Source organism: Nylanderia fulva, unplaced genomic scaffold (genome assembly GCF_048542155.1).
Source record: "Nylanderia fulva isolate GAGA-0341 unplaced genomic scaffold, ASM4854215v1 Scaffold2, whole genome shotgun sequence".
NCBI classification, from domain to species: domain Eukaryota; kingdom Metazoa; phylum Arthropoda; class Insecta; order Hymenoptera; family Formicidae; genus Nylanderia; species Nylanderia fulva.
The window spans coordinates 5,262,112-5,286,907 of record NW_028190263.1 but is presented as its reverse complement, the minus strand read 5'-3'; the positions used below and the strand labels follow the sequence as shown (position 1 = coordinate 5,286,907).

The 24,796-nt window shown below is 38.5% G+C and overlaps 1 protein-coding gene across 1 annotated transcript in view; it reads left to right on the top strand.

Annotated features, from left to right (window-relative positions):
• The window catches only part of LOC114942908 (neural cell adhesion molecule 1), a 93,057-nt gene extending 68,709 nt beyond the window's left edge, over nucleotides 1-24,348 (top strand). Inside the window, exons 5-12 of the mRNA XM_029318388.2 lie at nucleotides 761-912; nucleotides 4,279-4,554; nucleotides 4,872-5,031; nucleotides 7,820-8,154; nucleotides 9,926-10,295; nucleotides 20,089-20,337; nucleotides 21,533-21,813; nucleotides 23,019-24,348. Coding sequence (XP_029174221.1) covers nucleotides 761-912; nucleotides 4,279-4,554; nucleotides 4,872-5,031; nucleotides 7,820-8,154; nucleotides 9,926-10,295; nucleotides 20,089-20,337; nucleotides 21,533-21,813; nucleotides 23,019-23,159 — 1,964 coding nt within the window. The 3' untranslated portion in view covers nucleotides 23,160-24,348. The remainder of the gene's footprint in view (nucleotides 1-760; nucleotides 913-4,278; nucleotides 4,555-4,871; nucleotides 5,032-7,819; nucleotides 8,155-9,925; nucleotides 10,296-20,088; nucleotides 20,338-21,532; nucleotides 21,814-23,018) is intronic.
• Nucleotides 24,349-24,796: the final 448 nt, after the last annotated feature.

The window sequence follows — 24,796 nt, the reverse complement described above, 5'->3', positions numbered from 1 at the left end:
GCGACTTTAGGAATTAAACAAATTAAAATGTATCATTGTGTCGCGCGAAGAACAGGGTTTTAATCGCGACTGTCGACTGAGCGGCTTCGCGATGATCCTCTTTAATTCCTTTTGTAGTTCGCGAAGCGAATGTAGTCGTTTACCGGGCAACGAAATTTCGGAATGATTTTGTGCGAATACGTTTCCTCCGTAGCTTCCCTATAGAATTAACACTCTGGTCTCGTCGTTATTCCGACCGTTTAATCTTATTCCCGGATTTTTCCCGGCACAAAACTGAGCACGAATGCTTTTGTAGTAATAGAAAGCCGTTTTCGCGATTTCACTCGCTAGGGAACTTTGAAGCAGTAGCGATCCGCGCATAAAGTTGATTAAATTAATGTTCGGCATTGCAGAAACTTGGCTTTGCACGTAGAGACCGTACTCCAACTATATAACTTTATTTAATATATTTACAATGTACATCTTTTTAAATAATACAATTAGAAAGAAAAAAAGAGAAAGAGACTAATGTAATAAAAACTACTAGTATTATATAAATGTGAGAATATTTATATTTAATTTTTTTTTTTTTATATGAGAATAAAACACATTACTATAGATAATAAATGAATAACATGCAAAATATTTTTTCATCGAGACATAAGGTTTTACTAATTATTCAATATTGCAATATCTCATTTTTCTTACAAAAAGGTATTTAAAAAAATGCTGCATTTTATATTTACGATCATATAAAAACCATCATTTTTTACTGTTACAGTAAAACCATTGGTAGTTCAAATCTTGACGAAGGAAACGCGAGTTTCAGCCGACAAAAATTATGACGTGGAATGTCGTACGAGCGGTTCACGGCCAGAAGCAGTGATCACATGGTGGAAAGCAAACAAGTCGATCAAGAAGATGGCTCAAACCGTAAGTCTAATATATATAGGTTGCATGTGTAAATTATCTCATGTGCGATAAAATTGCTATGAAAAGCATAAATAGAAATCAATCTAAAAAAAGGGAATACAGTACATCATTTAAATATAAAGGGAAAAACAAAATCTTTTTTAAAAAAGTTTCTCTCGGACTCTTTTTGAACACGTTGAATGTCTGTATTTGATTTGTAACTTCTTTGCTCTGCGAGCAAAGCAAATTTATAATACTAATTATAAAATGACGCAAATAAAATCGAGGATGAATTCAAGTATCTTTCAGTATAAATTTTTTATTCTCTCTAAAGAACTCTCTTTCTCTCTTTCTTTCATTATAATGCGAAAAATTATTTCCTTTGATATATCTCTACCTACAAAATATATTTAACCGGATATATACCCAATATTGCGATATGTAAAGTAGACTGATATTATGGTGAAAGTTAAAATATGTTTTTATAAGAGAATTAGGAATTATCTGACTGGAAAATCGACAAAAATATTCGCATGCGAAAGAAGAGAGATCCCTCTGGACTCTGTCGAGTACTCGAGTTCGGAAAAGTTGCGCCGAGTGTTTTTATCGAGATAATATTGTCTCGGTCGGACGTGAGTATATTCGTATCTTCTCGAAGATCCTGCAAACGGTTAGCGTCGGAAATGTACCACACAATTCTAAGGAAAATTCTTAAAATCGGCGTCCCGCAACTTGCCGCAGTTTACGACGATTCGTGCGGAAGTTAGGATGATGCAGTTATTTCGTTCATTTTTCTTGCGGACAACTTTTCGTGCGTCCTGCTTTTACGTTTCGTTCGGCCCCAATCCCTCTGACATCTGCCTTCGCAGTGACAGAGAGAGTACGAAAGTTCGCGCGATCTAGTGGCTCCCAGCTTGATAAATTTTTTCAAGGTTTAACTTTCCTTATCCTATTTTTGATACGCGCGGCACGTAAAGGTCTGTCCATCGCCGGTATCACGAAATGTTTCAGTAATAGTTGGGAACGTTAAATTTTTAAAATGTCTCACCAGATGTATCTATTCCTCTTATTTCAGATAGTAACTTCGCAATATATATATATATACTCCAAAAGTTTTACTCTTTTACATAAAAATATATCCTCTATCGATTGTATCTTGTGTCATTTTAATAAATTACGATTGCATCAATCGTAAATTCATTGAAATACATCGCTCTTATTATTACTTCTGAATTAATGTGTAATATATATCAGGAGTCAGTTATCAGAGTTTAACAATTCAAATGTTAAATGAAATACTCACCGGTATCATTGAATGATATAATATTTGTAATGCATCCCACGTTTTCACAATGTTACGATGTTTTAAGATAATTATGCGTACATATTAAAGCAACATGTAGGTCCATTTTAATTGCAGTTGATTCATAATAATAAAGAGGTACCTAATTGATAATTTGATCATTTATGAACTGTTGCTACATGACTGTTACATAACTGTAACCTAACGTAAGATATGACATATTTCAAAACAATATAATTTATGTTACACGCACAAGAGTTTTAATAAATTTAATAATTTAAACACTCGTGCATTATGTATATATATATATATATATATATATATATATATATTATATTATATATTTTATATACGTGTCGAGTTTTATTTTATTTAAAATATGAATCAGAATATATCCATTAAAATAATGTAAATTTTTAACCATTTCCATTATTGTACTGCACACACACACACATACATACATCGTATAAAACGCTAATTTCACGTATGTAAAAACACATTAGATAAGCTTCAAAAGCTGATGAAAGTATCCACCATTTTGGTTTATCAGGATTTTACGATGACAGAGCGAACATTACCGTTTTATGCTTATTCTATATATATATATATATATATATATATATATTTATTACGTCATTATTTCATTCGCGGACAAAAATGTTTGAAGCACTTGTGATGGCCATTACATGATGACATATCGGAATATTTCACAAAAAGTTGTATTACAATTTTTTTTTCTGCTGCTACGTAGTTAAATACATTTGTTCAACGAGAAAAGTTTTTTTATCAATACGTTTCCCATTGAAAATTCCGAACAAATTCTAAAGAGAATATCATTCTCGTGAACGACGCGTGATGCAAATAGAAAAATGGATATTTTTACCTTTAGATTTTACGAATAAGTTGCGATACTCTCGAGAGATTGATACATATTCAACTTTTGCAGATCCCTTGTTTTTCTTTCGCTGAACGCGTTTGCATTTATTTTAGAAAAAAAAATCGTAGAGTCTCGCCTTTCGTGAGAAGCGTCGGGAAATAATTAAGACATTATCGGATTTATGCGTGGCGAGATAGAATTTTATTAAATCGATTAAGTATAAAATCTTTTTTTCACGTCACGTCCCCGCGAGAGTCCCTTTAGAAAGCGGAGCTAGAGAAAATACCATGCTGGTAACATTCAACCGACGTATGCGAACAGTGTGACCGTAACGTCACTCCGCGTACGATCTACCTCTGCAGGATATATCGATGCCCGTGTGTCGGACTGTCCGGAGGGTTTTATCGGGAAATTCGATCGCGTCGCACACCGAGGTGCACTGAAAGTGCAACGCAGCGAAGCTTACAAAAAATGCAAAAGAGACAGAAAAAACGAGAAAGAAAAAGAGAGAGAGAGGGAGAAAGAGAGCAACGCCACATTAATCCTGACGAACCATTACTTCCATTCATCGTATTCGTGATACTGATGCGGATACGTGGCTTTTCCGATATATATGCCCGATGGTGCTATCATTAAAATGACATCGTGAAAGCGGGAGGAACACAGACCGTGATGGAGAGAGCGTCAGCGATGTGACCCGCGTGCCCTGGTCCCTTCATCCTCCATTTCCCGTCGTTGCTTTAAGCATCATAAATCTTGAAAAACCGTTAATCCTCGGGCGCTCTTTTATTTCGGCATCACTTCGGCCTAACAGCTTCCAACGATGTTAAATTAATATTAGCAGCGAACGCGCGTGACGCTCTATGAAAAATGAATACGGCGCTTTTAACACCGGAAATGAGAAATATTCAAATTACGCCTACGAATCGTGTGCGAAGATAGCAGAGCGTGTTAATGCGCTAATTAGTTTACGCGATTATAATAGGTCGCGCGCGCGCTCGATTACGTTAATCACACGAGCTTTAAATTTCTAATATATATATATATATATGCGTGTTTAAAAATCATGGAAATAATTGACTCCTAAATCGATGAAATAGCTTTGACTCATTCGGATAAATTGAATAATTCACGCATGCACATGTAGGTATGCAATTTCGCGCACTCGGAAGAATCGATTCCAATCAATACGGATATTTAATTACAGTATTCGCTCGAGAACAATCAAAGTTTGAGTATCCTCAGCTTCGTGCCAACAATAGAAGACGATGGCAAATACTTGACGTGCCGCGCGGAAAATCCCGCTATTCCTGACAGCGCGCTGGAGGATAAGTGGCGACTCGACGTACAATATCAGCCCGTGGTCAATCTAAGGATGGGCGAAACCCTGAATCCGGACGACATCAAAGAGGGAGACGACGTGTACTTTGAGTGTATAGTACGGGCAAATCCAAAGGTGTACAAGCTCGCCTGGTTCAAGGACGTAAGTAATATCGCGAACACACTCTCTCGCGTGTCTATCACGATACCCGAAGAAACATTCTCACGGTATATTTGCCGTTTTGTTGTACGTACACAAACCGTTCTGCTCTTTCGTCGGTTTATGCAAATTTAATTACTTCTCCATTAGATAACTCGCGCGCGCATATACAATATATTTATACACCATTCCGCGTAGTTTTTCACCGCGCAGCTTCCATTAATGCGCGAGCATTTTCAAATTACATTATAATTGCAATTAAGGAAATGCTGCCATACTCGTGCTCTATCATAATTAGCAAAATTTGCACATGTTTGCAGGGTAAAGAATTGAAGAATAATTCTACGGCGGGTGTAGTACTCAGCGATCACTCCCTGGTCCTTCAAGGATTGACGCGTTATTCCGCCGGCGATTACACCTGTCTCGCGGCAAACAGCGAGGGAAAGACCGCGAGTAATCCGGTGTCTCTTCAGATAATGTGTAAGTAAGTCCCCGGCAATCGGTCACCACTTGTCTAATTGATAAGCGAATTATTACGATCGATAAAATGATCCGCGAGTAAACAATATCGTTCTAATAGCATTAAAACGTATGTCTCTCATAACGCGGCATCGATTTCCCAATTTACCCATCGCAGCTACGATCCCCCTGATAATTACTTAATCGATGGTAAGCAACTCCGCAGTGTGAACAGAGGCAAGCACGGCGAGAGGCGTTTGTCGAACGCACGAGAAACGAACTCGACGGTTCTCCGGGAACTCGTGGGATGGAACGGGAAAACGAAGGAGGATAAAGGGGCAAACGGGAGAGATAGGGTGTATAGTTTTCTGTGAAACACGGAACGCGGATTATTCTATTAGAATGGTCGGTGCCCCTGGTGCCATGGGGGTACCTGGCGTTATCTGCATCTTGTAAATGACCTAAGAGGGAAGGAAGGACTGCGATGCATATTCAGTGTATGTAAAGCGTAGCTGAATATTCATGTGTGGGTGAACGCAGACTGGCAATGTGCTAAGCTAGGCCGGAGTAGACGTACGGTGGGGCGTACGTAACTCAAGGAGAGACCGCGAAATCCGTCCCGATATTTTAAATCCGTCACGTCGCGTCGTGAACCGATGACGTCGATCTCTTTGCACTCGTGCAAGGGACTACGCGAACCGCGATAAAGTTTCATCGCGATATATGTATATTCGTCACAATAGTATTATTACAAAATAGCCAAGTCGTATGTCATCAGACACGAAAGATTTTTCCCTGCATTCGAGATCATTTTGCGTAATTTCACTTTTTGTGTAATTTCGTTTGCATCGCATGCTGGTTTCGCGATAAATTTGACACTTGATTATAAAGAATGTCACGATGTATTTTTGTAGTAATATATGTAGATTTTTTAATATAAATATATACGCTCTCTGCACACCGTGATAAAATTATTATACATTCTGCTAAATTTATTTTTAAAAATGCATAGTTTAACAAAAATATTATTTGCAAAGGGCAAGTTTAAAGAAAAATTAAATATTTCCTGCAATTTTTATTTTGTACAAGAGTATTGTGTATTTGATTGTGAGATAGTAAGATCTGTAAATTTCATTCTAAACAACTTTAACTGTTTGCAATGCAAATCGTGTAAGTGTGGGAAGCTTTCTGATCAACACACATTTGATTCACAAATCTAGAAGTTTGCTAATATCTATTGTTATATATATATATATATATGTGTGTGTGTGTGTGTGTGTGTGTGTGTGTGTGTGTATGTGTGTGTGGACTAGCGTATATTTAAATCTGGTTAATCTCTAATAAACCGCAATTTAAATTACATGTTTTTTATAGTAAGCAATTACGCGCACATATCTCAATTTCTTTATGTCTTTATTAGCTTCATTTGCATTGATGTATTTTTTTATTCCCAAAGTATCTCAATTGAAGTAGGATTAATAGATAAGACAGAGCATTGATTGTTGGCCACTAAATAATCAATGAACACACGCGATGCGACTTTCTGGGTTTTTGAACATATATTATGAAACATCTAATTCGTTTTTGTTAGAATGAAGAAAAGAAGGAAGAGTATGTTTGTCGTTGAATGTTTTACAAGCGAAATAGACGTCGACCCGACAAATTTGTCTGGTTATCCTGGAGAAATTGCGAAATTATTCAAATTGTGTACGTTTCTTAGAAATACATACCAACGTAAAATATAATATTGTTCCTTGTCATATTTTCCTAAATCATTCAGGTTAATGAAAATAGTGAATTTTTAAAATAAATTGTATTTTTACGAATGGAGGGTAAATCAAATAGGATGGCTGCGAAAGGATGTTTGAGCAAAATAAACGACTCAACCACATCTCAGGTGGTTTGCGAAAGAATCGCGAAATATACCAAGAGAGATATCCGAGAAAACATTTTGCGGCATTTCGCGAAGTTATTTTCGCTTTAGAAATATGTCAAACGCAAGTGGAAAAGATCAACCTGATTTCTCATAGAATACAGCAAATTTGGAATAACGATCGTTCCAAGTTTGCTGTATTCTATGAGACTACATATACATAAGATATCTTCAGTGTAAACAGACGTACCCATCCGGGTGATACGTCGATATGCAACGTAACTCTGTATCTACCCAACTTCTCATCTTCGCAATTAATTTAGTACTGCATAGACTGTATCAAATTGCAACCAGACAGTCTCTCTATCCGTGATTCCCAGCCTTCGGTCGTAAATCATCACTCCAGCCGTGTGGGACTTCCGCATGTCATAGCCTATCGCAAATACCGATGTCAAGGGAATTTCCTATTAGACTATCGATCGACCGTTGCAGCGAGCTGAACGTTACCGAGCTGCTTCTTCTTCCGTTTGACACTCGCGGATCTCGCTGGGATATCGACGACGCGGCGTGGCGCGAGTATCAATACCGGTGCAATGTATACCGGAACGTCGAATATCCATTTAAATCGCCGCTAGTATTATTTCACGACAAGAACAGAATGTTGATTGATTTACGGTTGTACGTACGGTACGTTGGGCGCAATGCCGGGGAAACATAAATTAATCAGAATCGCTTTTTATGCTTATCATCGGACAATGAAATTTCTCGAGGCAGAAGAACGTAGACTGCATACACTTTGTTATACATTAATCTTGACAAGCGGACCATAAATCATTCCTATATACTTCAAACTTTGCGCTATTCTATCGTTGCTCTTAGAGAGAGAGAAAGAGAGAGGGGCCACTATTCGTTGGCAAAGTACGACTTTGTTTGCAGATGCGCCAGTGTGCAAGGAGGGCAAGAGCGAGGTGGTAGTAGGCGCTTTGAAACAGGAAACCGTGTCGTTAGTCTGCTCCGTCGAGAGCCATCCGGCGCCGGTTACTTTCCATTGGACATTCAATAATTCCGGCGAGCTTGTCGAGGTACCGCACTCGCGTTATTCTCACGTATCGGTGCCCGGGACGCCATCCGTCGCGGACAACCTGAAAGAGTACCAACAGTTTCACGGGTCCAGACTAAACTACACACCAGCCACGGAAATGGATTACGGTACGGTGGCATGCTGGGCGAGCAACCAGGTTGGCAAGCAACGAACGCCCTGCCTCTTTCAGGCAAGTACTTTTCCGCCTGTGCCTTTTCGTTTCTTTACGTGCGCGATTTTCGAGGTGTCACATTCCAATTTTTGTGATTTTATCTTTTTAACGCGCACGTATAACGCATGTGAATATAGACGTGGTAGATGCTTCTATTGAAATAAAAAGGATAATTTTGCTCCATTTTACATTATATATTATATCATTATGATTATGTAGATTTTTTATTCAGTTTCAAGTCGATCTAATGAAGTTCTCAATACATTAATAATTTCTACGGTTATATATGAAGTGTTTCACAGAATATATCTTACAAGAAGACAAATATCAAGAATTAAGAATACTCTTGAATTAAATAAATTTAAATGAATTTAACTGTAAGTGAATTTAAGACGTTTAAAATTTACAAGAAAAAAGACATATGTATTATTGAAAATAATATATAAATAAAACATTTTTGTTATATATATATAAGAACCATTATTATCAATTTATTAAGTTATTATTAAACCACGTTTTAACAATTTGTTAGTAAAATTTGGTAAATGTGGGACATTTATTATATGCAGATGTATTTTATAAATCCTTTGACAGAAAATTTTCAAAACTATTTTTGAAAATTCTCTCAATTTTATTTTATTTTCATGAAATTTATATAACATGTCACATCAACTAATAAACAGAATATGTCATATCGTTGAGCAAAACAGACTTTGAAATTTATTACAAAAAAGAGATTACTTTTTATCTATGCAACAGAATATTTCAATTGTACATATATTCTTTCACAAATATTTTATATTTCATTTATAGAATTGTAACTTTATTTATAGTACCGTAAAAAAATTTCTTTTACGTTACAAAGTAATACATTTCTTTATCAATACATATTTATAACATCTTATGAATAACTGATGTTCCATTTTTCATCATCAACTATATTTCGGAGCGGTCCATAAAATTTTTTTGCATGCAGATTTTTTTATTTTCAGACATTATTCTATACGCAAGAACGAGAATTGTATAGAATCTTGTTAGATTGCTTAGCATGTCATAAGAGAAAAATTCTATTCGTGAGCGTGAAAATTTCACGGGAGAAATGATTTTATCCGTTGATCGTAATATCGAAATTTATTTCAATCTGATATCAAGAGATTTCTTTTTCCCTGATTGATAGAACTGAAGCACGAAGCTCTCTCTCTCTCTCTCTCTCGATCGCTGCGTCGATTGTTACGATTCTTAACTCTGCTGATTTGATAAATTAAAGTTAAACCATCCTGCATATTTCAAATATTCCGGTATTTACACGATGTACGTCATGTTGCCAGCTATTTCCCTTCATAAATTTTACACATTGTATATTCTGGCATCACTATGCCCCATACATTTTCATTTTGATCGATCGACAGTATCTACAAAGAATGCAGGGGTTACCTTCTTTGATGGTACAAACTGTGTTCGTATATCTGACGTGCTTATGAGAGTCTTCGAACGTGTGTAAAGTCGTTTCCTGCTGTTGCAGGAAAGATCGATCGTTCTACAAGACTATGATAGAAGAATGCATGACGTATAAGCATAACGATGTTTAAGCATTTTGTTAAATTATGTATGCAGTTGCGATAATATACATATGATGTTGTTTAGAAACTATACCTGAGTAAGAAATTTCCATTTGAGGCTTGAGCTTCTCCTCATGCGAGGACGATTCGCTTCGTTTGCGATGCGGTAAAGGATCTATTGTTCAACTAATGCAAATATACTTTATCTCGGGTTTGTGTCCTTGTTTCAGGTTATAGCCGCGGGTCGTCCGTACGCTCTTCACAATTGCAGTGCCACGGAGATGTCGGCGCCCCTGGATATGGAGGAACTTGGCACGAAATCGGGAACAGGACTGGTAGTCCGATGCCTGGAGGGCTACGACGGCGGTCTTCCTATAAACAGTTATCAGCTCGAGGTCGTGGCTGAGGATGAGGACGAAGGTCCGATTTTGCTAAATAAAACCGTGCCGGCGGGTCCCAACGGGCCGACTTTCGAAGTCGCGGGATTGACGACAGGCAGAAGCTATCGACTTTTTCTCTACGCGATTAATGCGAAAGGAAGGAGCGAACCCACCATTCTCGAGCCGGTAACCTTGAAGGGTGTCGCTATGTACACGACTGGTGAGTACATTTCCCAAGCTTTTGGAAAATATTTTTCTATTGACGAAACGTTTTGAAAATTTTTGAATTTTAAGACCTTTGCTATTTCATTCTTTTCTCTTTTTTTTGTCGATATATATGAAAACTTGGAACCTTATCTTTATATACATATTATATTATCACTGAATCGTAAAAGTTTTAAATTTCGATAATCCTATGAATATGTGACTATTTATTAGAAGAATATGTTGGTCACGTTCCGAGTTCGAGAGAAAAACTACAAAAAGTTTTCTCATTAGCAGAAATGATTATTCTTGTATTATAATGCAGGCAGAGAAAAAGGGGTGATCTTATGATAAAATATCTTATTGAGCAAAGTTGCAACACAACTTGGACGACTCGTAAAATTATTGAATGAAGAAATAAGTAGTAATATAAATTTGCCCTGCAAGATTATTACATAGAGTTTTTCACGATATATATATATATATATATATATTTTTTTTTTCATTATATTTAAGTTTCTTACATTAAAAAGAAATTTGCGCGTACTATTCCTTTTTCCGAGAAAAACTTATGACCGGTTAATTGCATCATTCATGTTGCGCAAAACGCGGGTACAGCTTCGTATCTTACAAAAGCTACAGAAGACATTTTTCACAGAAATAAATAGATTTATTGCGCTAATAGCGGGGGAAATGAAAGAGTCGTATTCGTCAGCCGAACCGGTTTCCTTTCTCAACTTCCTACATTTACGCGTCGATCGTTGGTCGCTGCAACAATAACAGTCACGTTACGTTTTTTTTTTTTTTTTTTTTTTTTTTTTTTATTGGGTACCACTGAAAAAGCGAACGGACGTGCTCTCTGAAAAATGACGTGGATCGGGCGGGAAAAAACGCTGAATTTCGCTTTTGACGGTCCATTAGTGCGCGTTCGGACGCAGTGCGCGTATAGGCACCTATTATACCTCTGATAGACGTCGCAAGGACGGCGGATATGATCGTAATTTCACAAATACTGCGAGCGGACGCGCCAGTATTGCAATTAGTCGGTTAACCGCCCCCGTAGCCTCCTCGCCGTAGTCTCCAGGACAGGCTCACACTGCGGTCGACGATGTTGTGAGCCGGTATCGGGATAGGTGAACGCTGGAGGAAGGGGATTGAATTCTAACGGCGAGGGTGGAGGTGGCAGCGACTGCTGCCAGTAGCTAGCTAGAGCTTGTAATGCTGAACGCAGCACAACGCAACCGCAGGTATCGGACTCTGCGGACCTTGCAATTAACAAAACAGATTACTCTCAATCAACGAACACCTATACCCTGCTTCGGTGAACGCGACGTGACAGTTTCACTGGCTTTCTGCAACTCTCTCTCTCCATACAATTCCGTGGAGAAACAGCAAACAGCATGCGCCCCGCATTGATATACACGTTGAGTTGAGTTACTGTCAGGCTTTTTACTTCGAGCCGACTCGAAGATACTAAAAGGAGCAAATTTATTCAATATGATATAAAAATTTGTAAAATATTCATTTTCATGAAGTAACAAAAAAAATTATATAAGCAATTTGCGAATGAAATTAAGTAAGTTTCTAATTACGGTGTATTAGCTTCTATGTAATCTTTTACGATTGTTCGAATTTATTCTACGATTAAACGAAACTGCTTAATTAGAAAACATATACCAAAGAGCCGATAAATATACTTATCAGAGGAAATAGCTATTCGTTGTCAAGAAAGTCTTTTCGCTTTCGCGTAACTGCAAAGGGGAAACGTTCCTTGACGCCTCGGTATATTTTCCTGTAATATTGGTGGCGTTAAACCACGTTGCAAACTTGAAAGGCATCAACTCAAAGAACTCATCGTCTGAGCGCCTGTTCGTGCTGTCGCTTGTCGACACGAAAAAGCCAAAACGCAAGAACGTAATCGCCGGCTTGATCGATATGCTACAGACTGCATTACATACCAAAAATTGCTGGTAGGTTGGCGTGCTCGAATTTAGCTGCAACGATCGGAAACTAACTTCCGTTTAATACGCGAAAGCAAAAGGTTGTTTCGCGCGCGCATGTTTCGACGAATATCCTGAACTCTCGAGCGCGAATACCTATACACACGATAAATCTAACAAATCCTATATTAGCGTGAACGAAGCCAAGTGCGTGTGAAACGATCAAAGAGTGTAAGGTACGTTTGCGCAGACTGACGTGACGACACACTTTGATCATTCCTTTTCCCATAACGCGGCAAATGTTTGATTATAATGGACTCCACCCGGCCTGACTCTCCAACAACGTAATAGAAAGTCATTGGTAACATACGGTCGCGGGTCAACACGAGGTTAATTCAGTTTACCACCGATTTCCAACGCCGCCAACCACGTAGATCCGCCAACCCTCTCTGCACCCTCTCCTCATCATCGTCGTCGTCGTCGTCCTTCACCGCCGGGTCCAACCCTCCTTACTCTCCTTGCTTCCTTCCTTCCTTCTTCGCTAATTCCGACACGCCTGACTTTGCACACCGCCTCTCTCTCTCTGTGTGCGAGGGTGGCAAGGTGCAAATATTGATTTGACGACCGTAACCGCGCGGCGCTGATTTGCCCGAATGGCGACCCGTCTACAAACCATCGAAGCCAATTTGCGGGCTCTCTTTGTATTGTTCCCGTTCTAGTATTGTCCTATAAAGCGCCGCAGGGGGTCCGTTAGCGACAGAAGGCACTGCCAGTCTTTGTGCTGCGTTTTTAACGTCTGCGTTTGCTTATTCTGATCCGTCCCCCAGACCAATATTCTGCTTTATTGCTTCGTAGCGCGCAATAAATGTATTTATAAAACATATTATTTATTCCTATGGATATAACAATATAAATTTTTCCTCGATAAAGACGTCGTCTTTCTGTAATATTTTTAAAAAATATAAAAATAGCGCACATACATCGCAGTAGAGAGTTGCTTTAACGTTATATTGAATCGCGTACAAAAGTTCAAATTAAATATCGTTTGTATCACGCAGAGAATGAGGATAAATCTCTACTTTACGCTTCTCACTTATCACTTTCTGGAACAAGTGTTTCCCTTTTCCTTCATTCCGACAAATCGGTTGCGATTTGCGAGGAGAGAGATCCTCCATGAAATGTTTTTGCGTATCTTATTGGTATCTCCTACAAGGACCAAACAAAATCTGGCCACGAGCGAACGAAACGCTAGTCGGTAACGATACCGACACGCCAAGAAGAAGATATGATTCAAGTCGAGAAGTTTCTCTCGCCAGGAGTGAGAAAAACGGTAACTCGACACGGCACGCCGCGATGGTGCAAGAAAACATGAACACAAGGAGTAAAAGCGGGTAAAGCAAGCCGACGTGGACTGAGAGGACAAGTAGAAAGAAAATTGTAGCAGCCTCTTTTGCGCAGCCTCTATTTCGCACTCTTTCATTGAACGCGCACCGGCGCTGATCCATTAGGAAAATTAAACGGATGGCGAATATTCTTGCCCTCCCACGCGAGAACGTGTCCTAGACTTAAAACACGACTCGACCCGCGGCGGTTCTTCTTTTGAAATAAAAAAAAGGATGCGAGAAAGACCTCTTCCCTACCGTTATCTTTCTCGAACGCTAATGTTGTACGGAAGAAAAGGCAGGAAAGGCGGAGGAAAAACAGGAGACAGAAACGAGATACGAAGAATAGAAAGAGAATGGGAGAGGATATACTTGGTTGCTAGGGGCGATACGCGAATATTCTTGTTGGAAACTCCATTCGCATATATACAAGTCGCGTAACTATCTAAAAAGGATTACCGGAATTAATCCTAAAAGTTTCGTATCGAACAAGGGGATGCGATAAATATCGCGATAAGAATTTATGAGGGGGTTTTTGGATATTACAAGTTGCGAAAGTTCGCCCTCATTTATATTCGACACCAAGACCTCTAAATGTAGGAACCTTAAGAGGAAAGCGAACGTAATTGTCCGGAAGAAAAAATAAGGAAGGATAATACTTGCACGCTCGACTTCCACTGACCCAAAAGAGAAGGGAAATAAGCGTATCTTAGAAATTCGGAGCCTTTTCGCGAATCAATAGGGAATTCCAGCTCAAGGTTCTCAAGGTCTTCCTCGTGCATTTTCGTGCGCGGTAAAGTCGGTTGTTTGGCCCCGGGGTTACCACGTGGACGCGGGTCTCAGACTGCAATTCTTTCGAAATTGCTTTCGGGCTTCCGTGGGATTGCTTCGATTTCAAACGAATTACTTTACCCGTCTCGAAAAGCGGCCCAAACTCGCCTCTCTGGTCTCTTTCTCTCTCTCTCTCTCGTCCAGATGGCGGAAAACCTTGCTCCGCGCGAAATCCCGCTTCCAAACTCTGTTCACGCGGAGGAAAGCCTCTGATTTTCTCGCTCGTCTCGCTCTCTCTCTCTCTCTCTCTCTCTCTCTCCGTTTTACCGCACTTTTATTGTTGAATACGAATGAACGAGGAGGAGGGAAGAGACTGGTCGGGCTACACAAGAAAAGATTTCCAAGTGGTTCGATTTATCGCGCTACGATTGACATTGTTTTCATACGCGCAACAGGCCGTACATCTTCGCGGAGGACACGATACACGATCCAACGGCAAGATAAACGGGAACGTCAATATTAACTCTTTTTTCCCATCCGCTGCAGTGGGTTGAGATACGTCGATGCTTATACGGCCGATTGCTGACGGGCGATATTTCAAAAACGCTAGGAGGAAGTTGTTTTCGCGAGTGCGCTCGAAAAATTTGATAGTGCGCGTAATATATTTTATACAATGTAACTATGTGTACTTTTATCGAAATCTTTAATTTTAGTGACATACTCGATAGAACGCGATATAAAACTACAATTTTTTTTTTTCGATAAAACTATACATTAATGACGCTCAAATTATTTCGATGCGATTTAAATAATGAAACTAAAGAAAAGACAATAATAAAAGAATCGAAACACAAATTATAGTATAAAATATTATGTTTACATTTTACTTGCAGTCTTTCTTTATATATGTATACGCCGGCATATTTTGACGTTATGTTAAACTTTTATTTTAAACTTTTATTTTAAATTGATGTCATACTCGCGCAAGAATTTTAAGTGGAGCCATTCCTCTTTATCAACAAGAGAGGGGACAGTTCTTTGCAGCGTCAGATGTCAGCTAATAATACCTGAATTCAAAGCACTGCGCGAGTTTGCTTTCTCTGGCAGTCTGCTGACAGATTTTTTGAATGACCGGTAGCACACTGTGTTCTTTAACACGGGCATGCACAACAACGTCGAGTGACTCAAAGAATTCCTCCTGACGCCGTTCTCTGGCGTCGTCGAGTTCGCTCCTGTCTTATTTACGCAGGTAAGACAAAGTGCATAGTCAACACGACGCGCGGCAAAAGAGCGGCTTGAGTGCATTAAAATCCTGTTTAAGGCAAACAATTGCGCGCGCGCGCGCGCACTCTCTCTCTCTTTAATCCTTCAACCGTGCGACACGAGTTATTATAATAATTACGCCGAGTCCTACGGAAGAAACGGAATATTTTTTACAAAGCTTCAGCTTCTACACCTACCTCGGTCGTCACCTTTTCTTTCTTTCTTTCTCGTGACAGTGACACTTATATTTTATCCAAATAAGCGTCCGCGATCCGAACATTTCTAATAGAGTGCTGCAGTCTTTTTTATTCAAACGTAAGAGAGCTGTTATCTAGCTGTCATAACTTGCCGCATAAAAGTGCAAAGTAAGCAACTCTAGCAATTTGCCGGTTTTCTCTCCGTTCTTACGATATTATATCGCTTTTTTAAAATTTTTCGCCGCGATTGAGCAACTGCGTTCTCTGTAAAATGCATCGGCGCGGCAAATGCTGCCAAACATCAGTCCTGCAATTTCACATTGGAAAAAGTTTAATTACTCTCGGTGCCGGAGACATATCCCGGTTGTAAACACACTGTCCGCGCATCGGTGGTACAAGCGGGAGACAGGCTGCTCTGCTCTCAACTAAATTCTTTCATGAAGGGAACGCAGCAAAGCCGAGACGTAATGTCCGCATTCACTTGGTCGCCGGATGTCGCTTCGCTTACTTTCTCTCTCTCTCTCTCTCCCTCTCTTCCTCTTTTTCTTTTTTTAACTTTCGCAGTCCGCGAGACGGAGTTTAAATTGGTCCGCTTTCCGTCGGCAATCAAAGTCTAATCAAACTTTAACGAGTATCACGAATGCTCCCTAGATACCCGTCAAGCCGAGAATTCCAGCTACCTTTTGTCTTCTACAGGACTGCGGATAACAACGGATTTACGGTACTTTTAAAAATTTCAACAGCGTCGACGGTGGTCGATTCAAGGAGCGATTCACCGGGATTACCCGCTTCTTCTCGTCGGTCCTCTTTCTTGCACGCGAGAATCTTTTACTGTCTCATTCGAGACGGTACTACAATGATTTTTCTCTCTCCAATCTAATTGGCCCCAAACTACTGTTATCGCATATTAACCGAGCCATTCGAGTCGAAAAACGTTCGACTTCTTCGGATTTTATTGTTCGGTCTTTACCTCTTTACGTCTTCTTATAGCAATGTGCGGAATCTTCGTATATTTCTTATTAACAAACTTCGGTCGTTATATTTTCGCGGGATGAAATTTTATGTATTAATACCACGCGTCTTAAACGTCTTTTTCTAGCGAGCTCTTCTTAAGAGCGCCTTCTCTCGAATACATCCTTTCGCTCACTAACATTTGCATAATGGACTTTTGCCGAGAATTTATTCGTTCGTAATTTACGCAAGCACGCAACGCTTTTGATGAATATATATGTATATCGTCGGGATTGTTAATTCCAAATACCAATTTATTTTGACAAACAATTGGAATTCTAATTCAAAATGTACTAATATTACGTGTAATATATATATATACTATCCGTTTTAATTTAACTGTATAGTAGTACGATGTTGAATGCAAAATAAACAGGGCGTGAATGTACCATCGTGTAAAATTATACCAAAAATTTTAAATGCTAAAAACTACGCGAAAGAGATCGATTTTGCTATTTTTTCTGTTTTTTTTCCTCCCATTATTTTAATGCAGTTTTATAATTCGCGCGTGGAATCCAAATATAAAATTTCCGTTAATGATTTGAGATTTTCTTCGTCGCTTCGTTGTAATACGCAATATTCACACGGAACACGAGCTATTAACCGAGTTTCCCAAAATACGTAAAATAGAATTTGCTCAAACAGGAACATTAATTTACCAAGCGAATGCGTATAGTATGCACATGATGCATACCAGTTCCTGTTTACATTTAATCTTGATACTATTAAGAAATTACTTTTAAGAATAAATTGGTTTTCTGATATTATAATTGCATACACGGGTTTTAGTCTAATAATATTACATGCATCATAATTTTATAGATTTATTGTATAAATTATAAGAGAAGTGCATTTGTTGATTAATTATCTTTATACACTATAAATCTGACGAAAATTTCTAGCAGCATTACTGTTCAGATTATTCTTCATTCAAGTATATACTACTATATTGCTAAATGACAAAAATGTATGTTCACGTCTAAGATATTTTAATAATCTATGATTAATGGATTCATTTATTCACGATATAATCATGTTAAAAGAAAAACGCATTTATTGCCGCCTTGTGCTAACTGTAATAGCAAACAACAAATCGGAAGCATCAAAGGTATATAGTCTGTACTTACAGTCTAGGAGCGAACTCGTTTATACCGTTTCATTTCTTTGAGATCTTGAATGGGCCGCGGTCGGTTTTAAAGCGCTAAACGAGCTTTAAAAGGCGCATCACTGCCGTCTTTTCGCGTTTTTAACTAAGCTGCTAGCTCGTCGCTACAAAAATTACCGCTCGTTCGAGCTTTAGTTGTCGCATGTAATATGTAATAGCAGAGTGTGGAGCTTTTGTATTCATATTTGTCATTTTTAATATACTGTTATTGCAACGTACTAATGTAAAATGGCGCATTTTGATAATGCATGAGTGCGATCTATTGTATTAATTGTAATCTCGCCATATTCCGTCCGCGCATTTTAGCAGATCGTGTTCTAAGGACTTGTATTTAAAATGATAACTCGCATAGAGTCAGTTTTGGCCGAGGGAAACTTGAATGAAACGGTCGGAGATAAGTACACGTGAGAGAATACGAGAAAATACAGAGACGACATGGTCTCTAATGCCCATAGTGTCCCATATCAGCCAGTTTGCATATATTTACATGCGACATTCACGAGCCAATTCGTGACGATAAAATAAAAAGAAGATACATTTTTGCGCAGAGATATAAGGGAAATATTAAAAAGCGTCTTTATAAGAATGCATTAATTGATATACAATTTTGATGACTAGCAGATATAGTCACACACGCACACGCAGAAAATGCGAATCAGCAAGATAAGGTGTTCATATATTGCCGAAACATAACAGAAACGTATTTATAGAGGGGTTGAATTATATTGGTAGACATATCTTCGTTAATTATTGTCGCGCGTTTATTAAATCAGATGGTACTTTTCTCTTTAGTCGAGGAAATTAAAAACGTAATAAAAAGAAGTCGGGAATGCGCGAAGGAATGCTATTTATGTTATTTCATCTGACAATGAACAGGAAAATCATGAATATATGGATGATTCTCCACAACTGTATCTATTTATTTGAAAACAAAATAATACACAGTTATATACTGCATTGTTGCTAAAAGTTAGCTTTAATAAAGAAAATAAACACGAAATAAACGTAATTGCGAACGAACATTGTTCAGAACATTGATAAAAGGTGAAAAAGTTATGCAACTGAAACACGAACCGGGCTCTTATACGATCAAAGTGCCGCGGTATTATGATATTGTGACATTGCGTAATATTTTGCGGACATGTAATCCTATGAAAGTAAGGGAGGAAAAAAGATCGCGGGGATATAATTTTAATCGAGTTTGTCTTATATACAATAAACAAACGCGAAATTGAATTTGTTAGCATAACAAACTATCGCGTCGAACAGCAGTTACAATCTTTTTTTTCAAGCTACGGGTCGCACCCAATCTGTGAACGGCATTATCACAAAGCGGCCGAGAAGAGGGTGGAAAGAGGGTTTAGCTTTTGCAATCAGGCCACTTTCAGAATAGCGCTTCGCGATATATATATATATATATATATATATATATATATAGTATATAGTATATATATATATATATGTATATATATATATATATATATATATATATGTATTATATACTAAGGCAGTATGCCCATTCAACGATCTCTTTTTGATCTACAGCTGTACGTACTCTTTGTGCAGGGCGTTGTCACGCGTCGATAATAGGGAAATATTGAATTGCTTCCTTTCTCGTATCGAGACAAAGAGAAGGGCCGCAGCGGTACGCCTGGAAAAATCATTTCCGAGTGAGAACCGGAACGTACAAAACATTTATTACAATCCGCGGTTTCTGTTCACGAATTTGCAGCAGCCCAACGAAACGGCGCAATACAATCCACGGGTAATTGGAAAGTACGGAAAACCAACCCTTCTCCAACCCTTAATTCGGTATCGCCCTTTCCCTTCCTTCCTCATTCGATACAATTCGTTCGAGAGACGCGAGAGAGCGAATGATGAAAGAAAAGTTACTTGTAACGCTTCTCCTTTACTCTACGAGTTTCCAAGTTGCTACCCTCGCGTTCCACAGAAATGTGGGATTGGAGAAAAAAAGAGGGTGGGAGTCTCGCGTGTGTTGTATCGCGAGGAGCGAGAGGGAGGAAGAAAGATCGATAGAAGTTCCAGTTGATCGAGCATTTTGCATCGACTGTCGCGGCAGGCAACACCGACGCATCGATGCTGAATCCGTTGTTGCTGGGCTTGGCAGCCATGGCGACCCTTTTGGCCCTGGCCGTCGCTGGAATCCTGGCGGCGCTCTACCGGAAGCACTCCACCGGCCGACCCGGAAGTCCAAAGCACGCTCCCATCGTATGCGAGCCGCCTAATGCTGGTGCAACCACCCCGGTGCACCCTCAGACCAAGCAGGCGGTCGATGACATCGATCCGGACATCATACCGAACGAGTACGGTGAGTCCGCCGATAATCCGATCGTTAGAAAAGAATTTGCTTTCGCGCGCGCATCTGTTCCCTTTTTTTTTATATACATATATTGACGACAATATAACTGGGCCGTCGCATGGTATTATTTTTATAAACCGTGAATTTTGTTAAAATAATAATGATTGAAATATAAAAAAAATGTGATTTATAAAAATCTCTATGATGACTTCAATAAAGACTAATAAATGATGCAGAAAATTGAGCGATAGCGATAACGTGTTTAATATTGTTCACTTTAAAGTGGAATACACATATACATATACCGGTTCCGATTTTCACATATATGTATATGTTCATGGCATTAATTTCTTATAAGCTACATCCGGAATTATATGTTTTGTTAATCCTCTATTTTAGTTATGAATATAATGTCATTAAATTATTGGCAGGATTTATAATATTATAATATATAATAAAAATATGATATCAATATTTAATTTTTTTTAAATAAATTATTTTATTTTTAGAGAGAGAAAGAGAGAGAGAGAGAGAGAGAGAGTTCATACGTATATATAAAATTGTAATCAAGTAATAATAATTCAATGGGGCTTTTTGTATAATTAAAATTGTGGTAACTACAAATTAAGCTCCGCGCAAGATATTCTCGTACGAGATAGAAAAAGAGTATGCACGATTGAAAAAACACATTATACATATTTTAAATCCGCGTAAACATAAACGTAATAAAACTCTGACATTATTTTCCAAGAGTACGATAACAAGCACGTAATGTTAGTTTTTGTGCTTATATAGCAAGCAAGTCCATGAAACAAACTTCTCATTTAAATTCATTTCAGCGCGATGTTACTTTTTTCTATGAAAATACATTTCCATTTGCGATATTAATACGCGAACTGCGTCGGCGAGCGAACTCCACGAATAATGATAATGTCGAGGAAACGAGGTTGGATTGAGATGCTTAAAAATCGAGATATTTCCCGTAGAACTCGCGCATTTCATAATGAAAGTTGCATCGATAAAGTAACGCAAATCTTCTCTCGGTGCGATAAAAAATGACACGAGATGCGAGGACGTCACGGTTGTCGCTTTTATAACGAGAGAGAGAGAGAGAGAGGTAGCATTTATAAAATAACCGTCCCTTTCTTGATTTAATCGACTAAGCGGCTTAGTTTCTGCATGGCTTCCGTAAATCTGTCTCCAGAAAGAAGACCCTTAACGTACACCCCCGTCTATAAGACACCACCACAACGAAGAAAGAAAGATCGCGCCACCGATGAGAATGCCTCGCCGGAAAAAAGGCCGATCGTTCAACACGGTCTGGACCTGCCTCCGGATCCGATGTTGACCGACTGTCTGCCAACGCCCACCCTAAATTACCCGCAAAATCATGTGCCTCAGCAAAGCACTTACAATCATCCGCCCACGATGGCTGATTTCAAACAGATGGCCATGGACGCCTACAATCAGCGTAACCATCAAAACGTAAGTGATTATATATTGCAGTTTCTTAATAATTTCCCCCGTACGAAAAGTGATTTTGATTGTGGAAGAAAAATGAGGGAATTTGTGTGAATTTTTACAAATAAAATGCAATTTGTATATTTTTATTAAAAATCATTTCTTACGATAAATTTTTTACGTAATAAGATTTGTAATTTAATATTTCTGTAAAATTATAAACCAAGATGATTGTCGTTAATTTTCGGAAAATAGGCAAGCGACGCGAAATTAAAAATAAAAAGTTTAAAATAGGTCGAATTATGCTCGAACATATCGAACAAGCCGTACGACTTTGCAATGCTTGATTCGATCTTCGTGTTCCCATCGAAATATTGCCTCGTCTATACTTTCGTAAAGCTAAATTAGAGGAGTCGTTTTAAATATTAGAAGCTTGAAACGGAGCGATGGAAAGTTGGTTCGAGAGAAGGAATCGGTTGCTTCAATATGCGGCAGTCCCCCACTTTAACTTTTTCGGTTTAGCAGAGTCTTGAGTTATCTGCGCTTTCGTAAGTTTAATTACGTCGAAGTTTTCTCGATAATTCGACGAGGCCAGCCCGATGCACGTAACTCGTATTCGACTCTCTTTCGCTCTTCTTCGTAAGCGATCACTTTCTATTTAGATGTCGGAATAATTATAACGTGTTAAACGAATGTGAAGAAGAAAAACTTAGCTCGACAACTTTCTCGTTGAAGCATTAAATTAAAACTGCATCAAAGGAGTCACATAATAATTGCTAATTAACATTCATTGAAATTTTCTCTTATCCGATAGTTATAAATTTATTAAATGTATATATAGAAAAATAAAAAAGTGACATGACAAAATACCGAGGATTACAAAAAAATTCGATATTATTTTCAGGCTGCTCTCTCCATTCAGGAAATTGCAAATATAAAGTAATATATGTCGTTTCCTTTCGAACGCGCACAAATAAATACATATATGCGAATAAAATAGGAAGAAGTACGCATTATTTGCTGTTCGCGCAAAAAATCACTGATTTATTGAAATCTTTTCTTTCCCTCTTATACGACGTAAAAATTTAATTCTAAACTTTAAAAATCTATTTAATATTGCACAATTTTCATACATGTAAATAAAAATTAATGCGCGCACATATACGTATTCATTTGAATTAATCGAAACAATAGTCTGATAAACATCGGACGTTGGTTCTTGCTTTCAGGTATATTATAGCCTTCAAAGGACGAGCAAAGGGCTTTCGATGCCACAGAGGCCCGTTTCATCGTCGGTCTCCGCGCAAGGCAAATTTCATCAACCGGAAGTAGTGACACGCTCGAATCGGATACAAGAGAGCTGTATATAAGTTCGGAGGGATTCCTCCCTTGCGGGAGATCTCGACCTCGTGAGCTTCTAAGACGCCGCCGGCGATTATATTTACACGCGTAAATGTAAACGAATACCGGCGGAGAGAGCAGCGTTATGGGGATCCAACCCTTCCCTCCCCAAGTGGATCCACGAGACGCGAATGCAAAGTCTATCTCCCTCCTTTCCCCATAGTTGGTACGCGAGTTACAAACTCTACTCCGCGAAATACACTTAACGTTTATCAAACAAAACAAGTAGAGAGAAACTGATGCGAAGCGCGTTCCGGATCGTATTGACCGGAAATGCGATCTCCTCTCGAGATTACGTTATATCGATGCCGGACGGCAACATCTCATAATTTTACCGAGAGGAAAAAAGAAAACGGGATAAACAAAATTAGCGAGATAGAGGAAGAGAGTTAACCCATACATGTCCAGAATTATTTCTTTACTGCCATTATACTGAGGTATAAACGGTATATCGTAACGTACAAAGAGTCTAACCCCTAAGTAGTTAATGTCAATAACAAGAGAAACGAGAGACGAGGCTGGATTAAAGTGAGCTGAGAGAAAATTTCACAACGGCGTTTTTTATACTTTATTCATACTTCCGGGTTCCGAGTCGCGCACAAAACAGCATCCTTTTATATGTATAGTTCAAATACTAATTCTTTTGGAACTTTTACAAGCTACTTTCAACTTTGTCCCCACTTAACAGTTTTATAAGATAGTACGGTTAAGGAGAGGTTCCCCACGATCAAAGCTCATTCTCCAGTCTTGCTCTCGAAATACTAACAATATTAATGTGATCGTATTCGAAGCTCATCACTGCTCATGTTTTCTTACGCAAAATTTTTATATAACGACCCAAAGAAAGACATATTCGTTCGAAAGACTTCGCCGAAAAAAAAAAAAACTCGAAAAAATCCTCTCTTAAGGAGCGACGTCTTCGTTCCAGATCACTGACGCGGTACATGGACGTGAGTTTTACTGTTTATATGAAACTAGTTTTTGTACAAAGATCTCTATTGTAAATAGACACGAGCCTGGCCCTAGAGTTATATAGTCACTAATGTCCGAATTTCAATCCGTTACACGTTAAGCCGAGAAATGTCCGATCGCGTAAGATAAAACTCGATGGCATGCGAATACGAATAAAGAGAATACGTTTCATCTGTTTTACACAAATGAGCTCTCTCATTCGCCTTGTCCTTTCGCTATTCCTTTCCATTAAGAGTAGATACACAACAAAGGCAAAGTTTCTGCGATATGTAAAGGAAACGAATTTATTCGCGCGATGCATTACACTTCCATCTTGTCTTTCGTAATATCTATTTCAAACGTTGAAGGAATTTTTCTCTATAATAAATGTACATAGCGCGAGAGTATATATGTATACACGTTATGCAATATGTACCTAATACGGAACGTTACTATATTACCCGGTGCATATCGATGCATCTCGATTTTTATTTATATGTTGTATTTTATTACAAAAAGTTATATTTCAATCAATTTTATCATGCTATCAAAAAGCGGGACCTATTTTATCAACAAATATTTATTATCTGTATTACGAGCCACTTGATACCTATTTCCGGGAAATATGTGATCATAAAAATCATATGGAGTACTA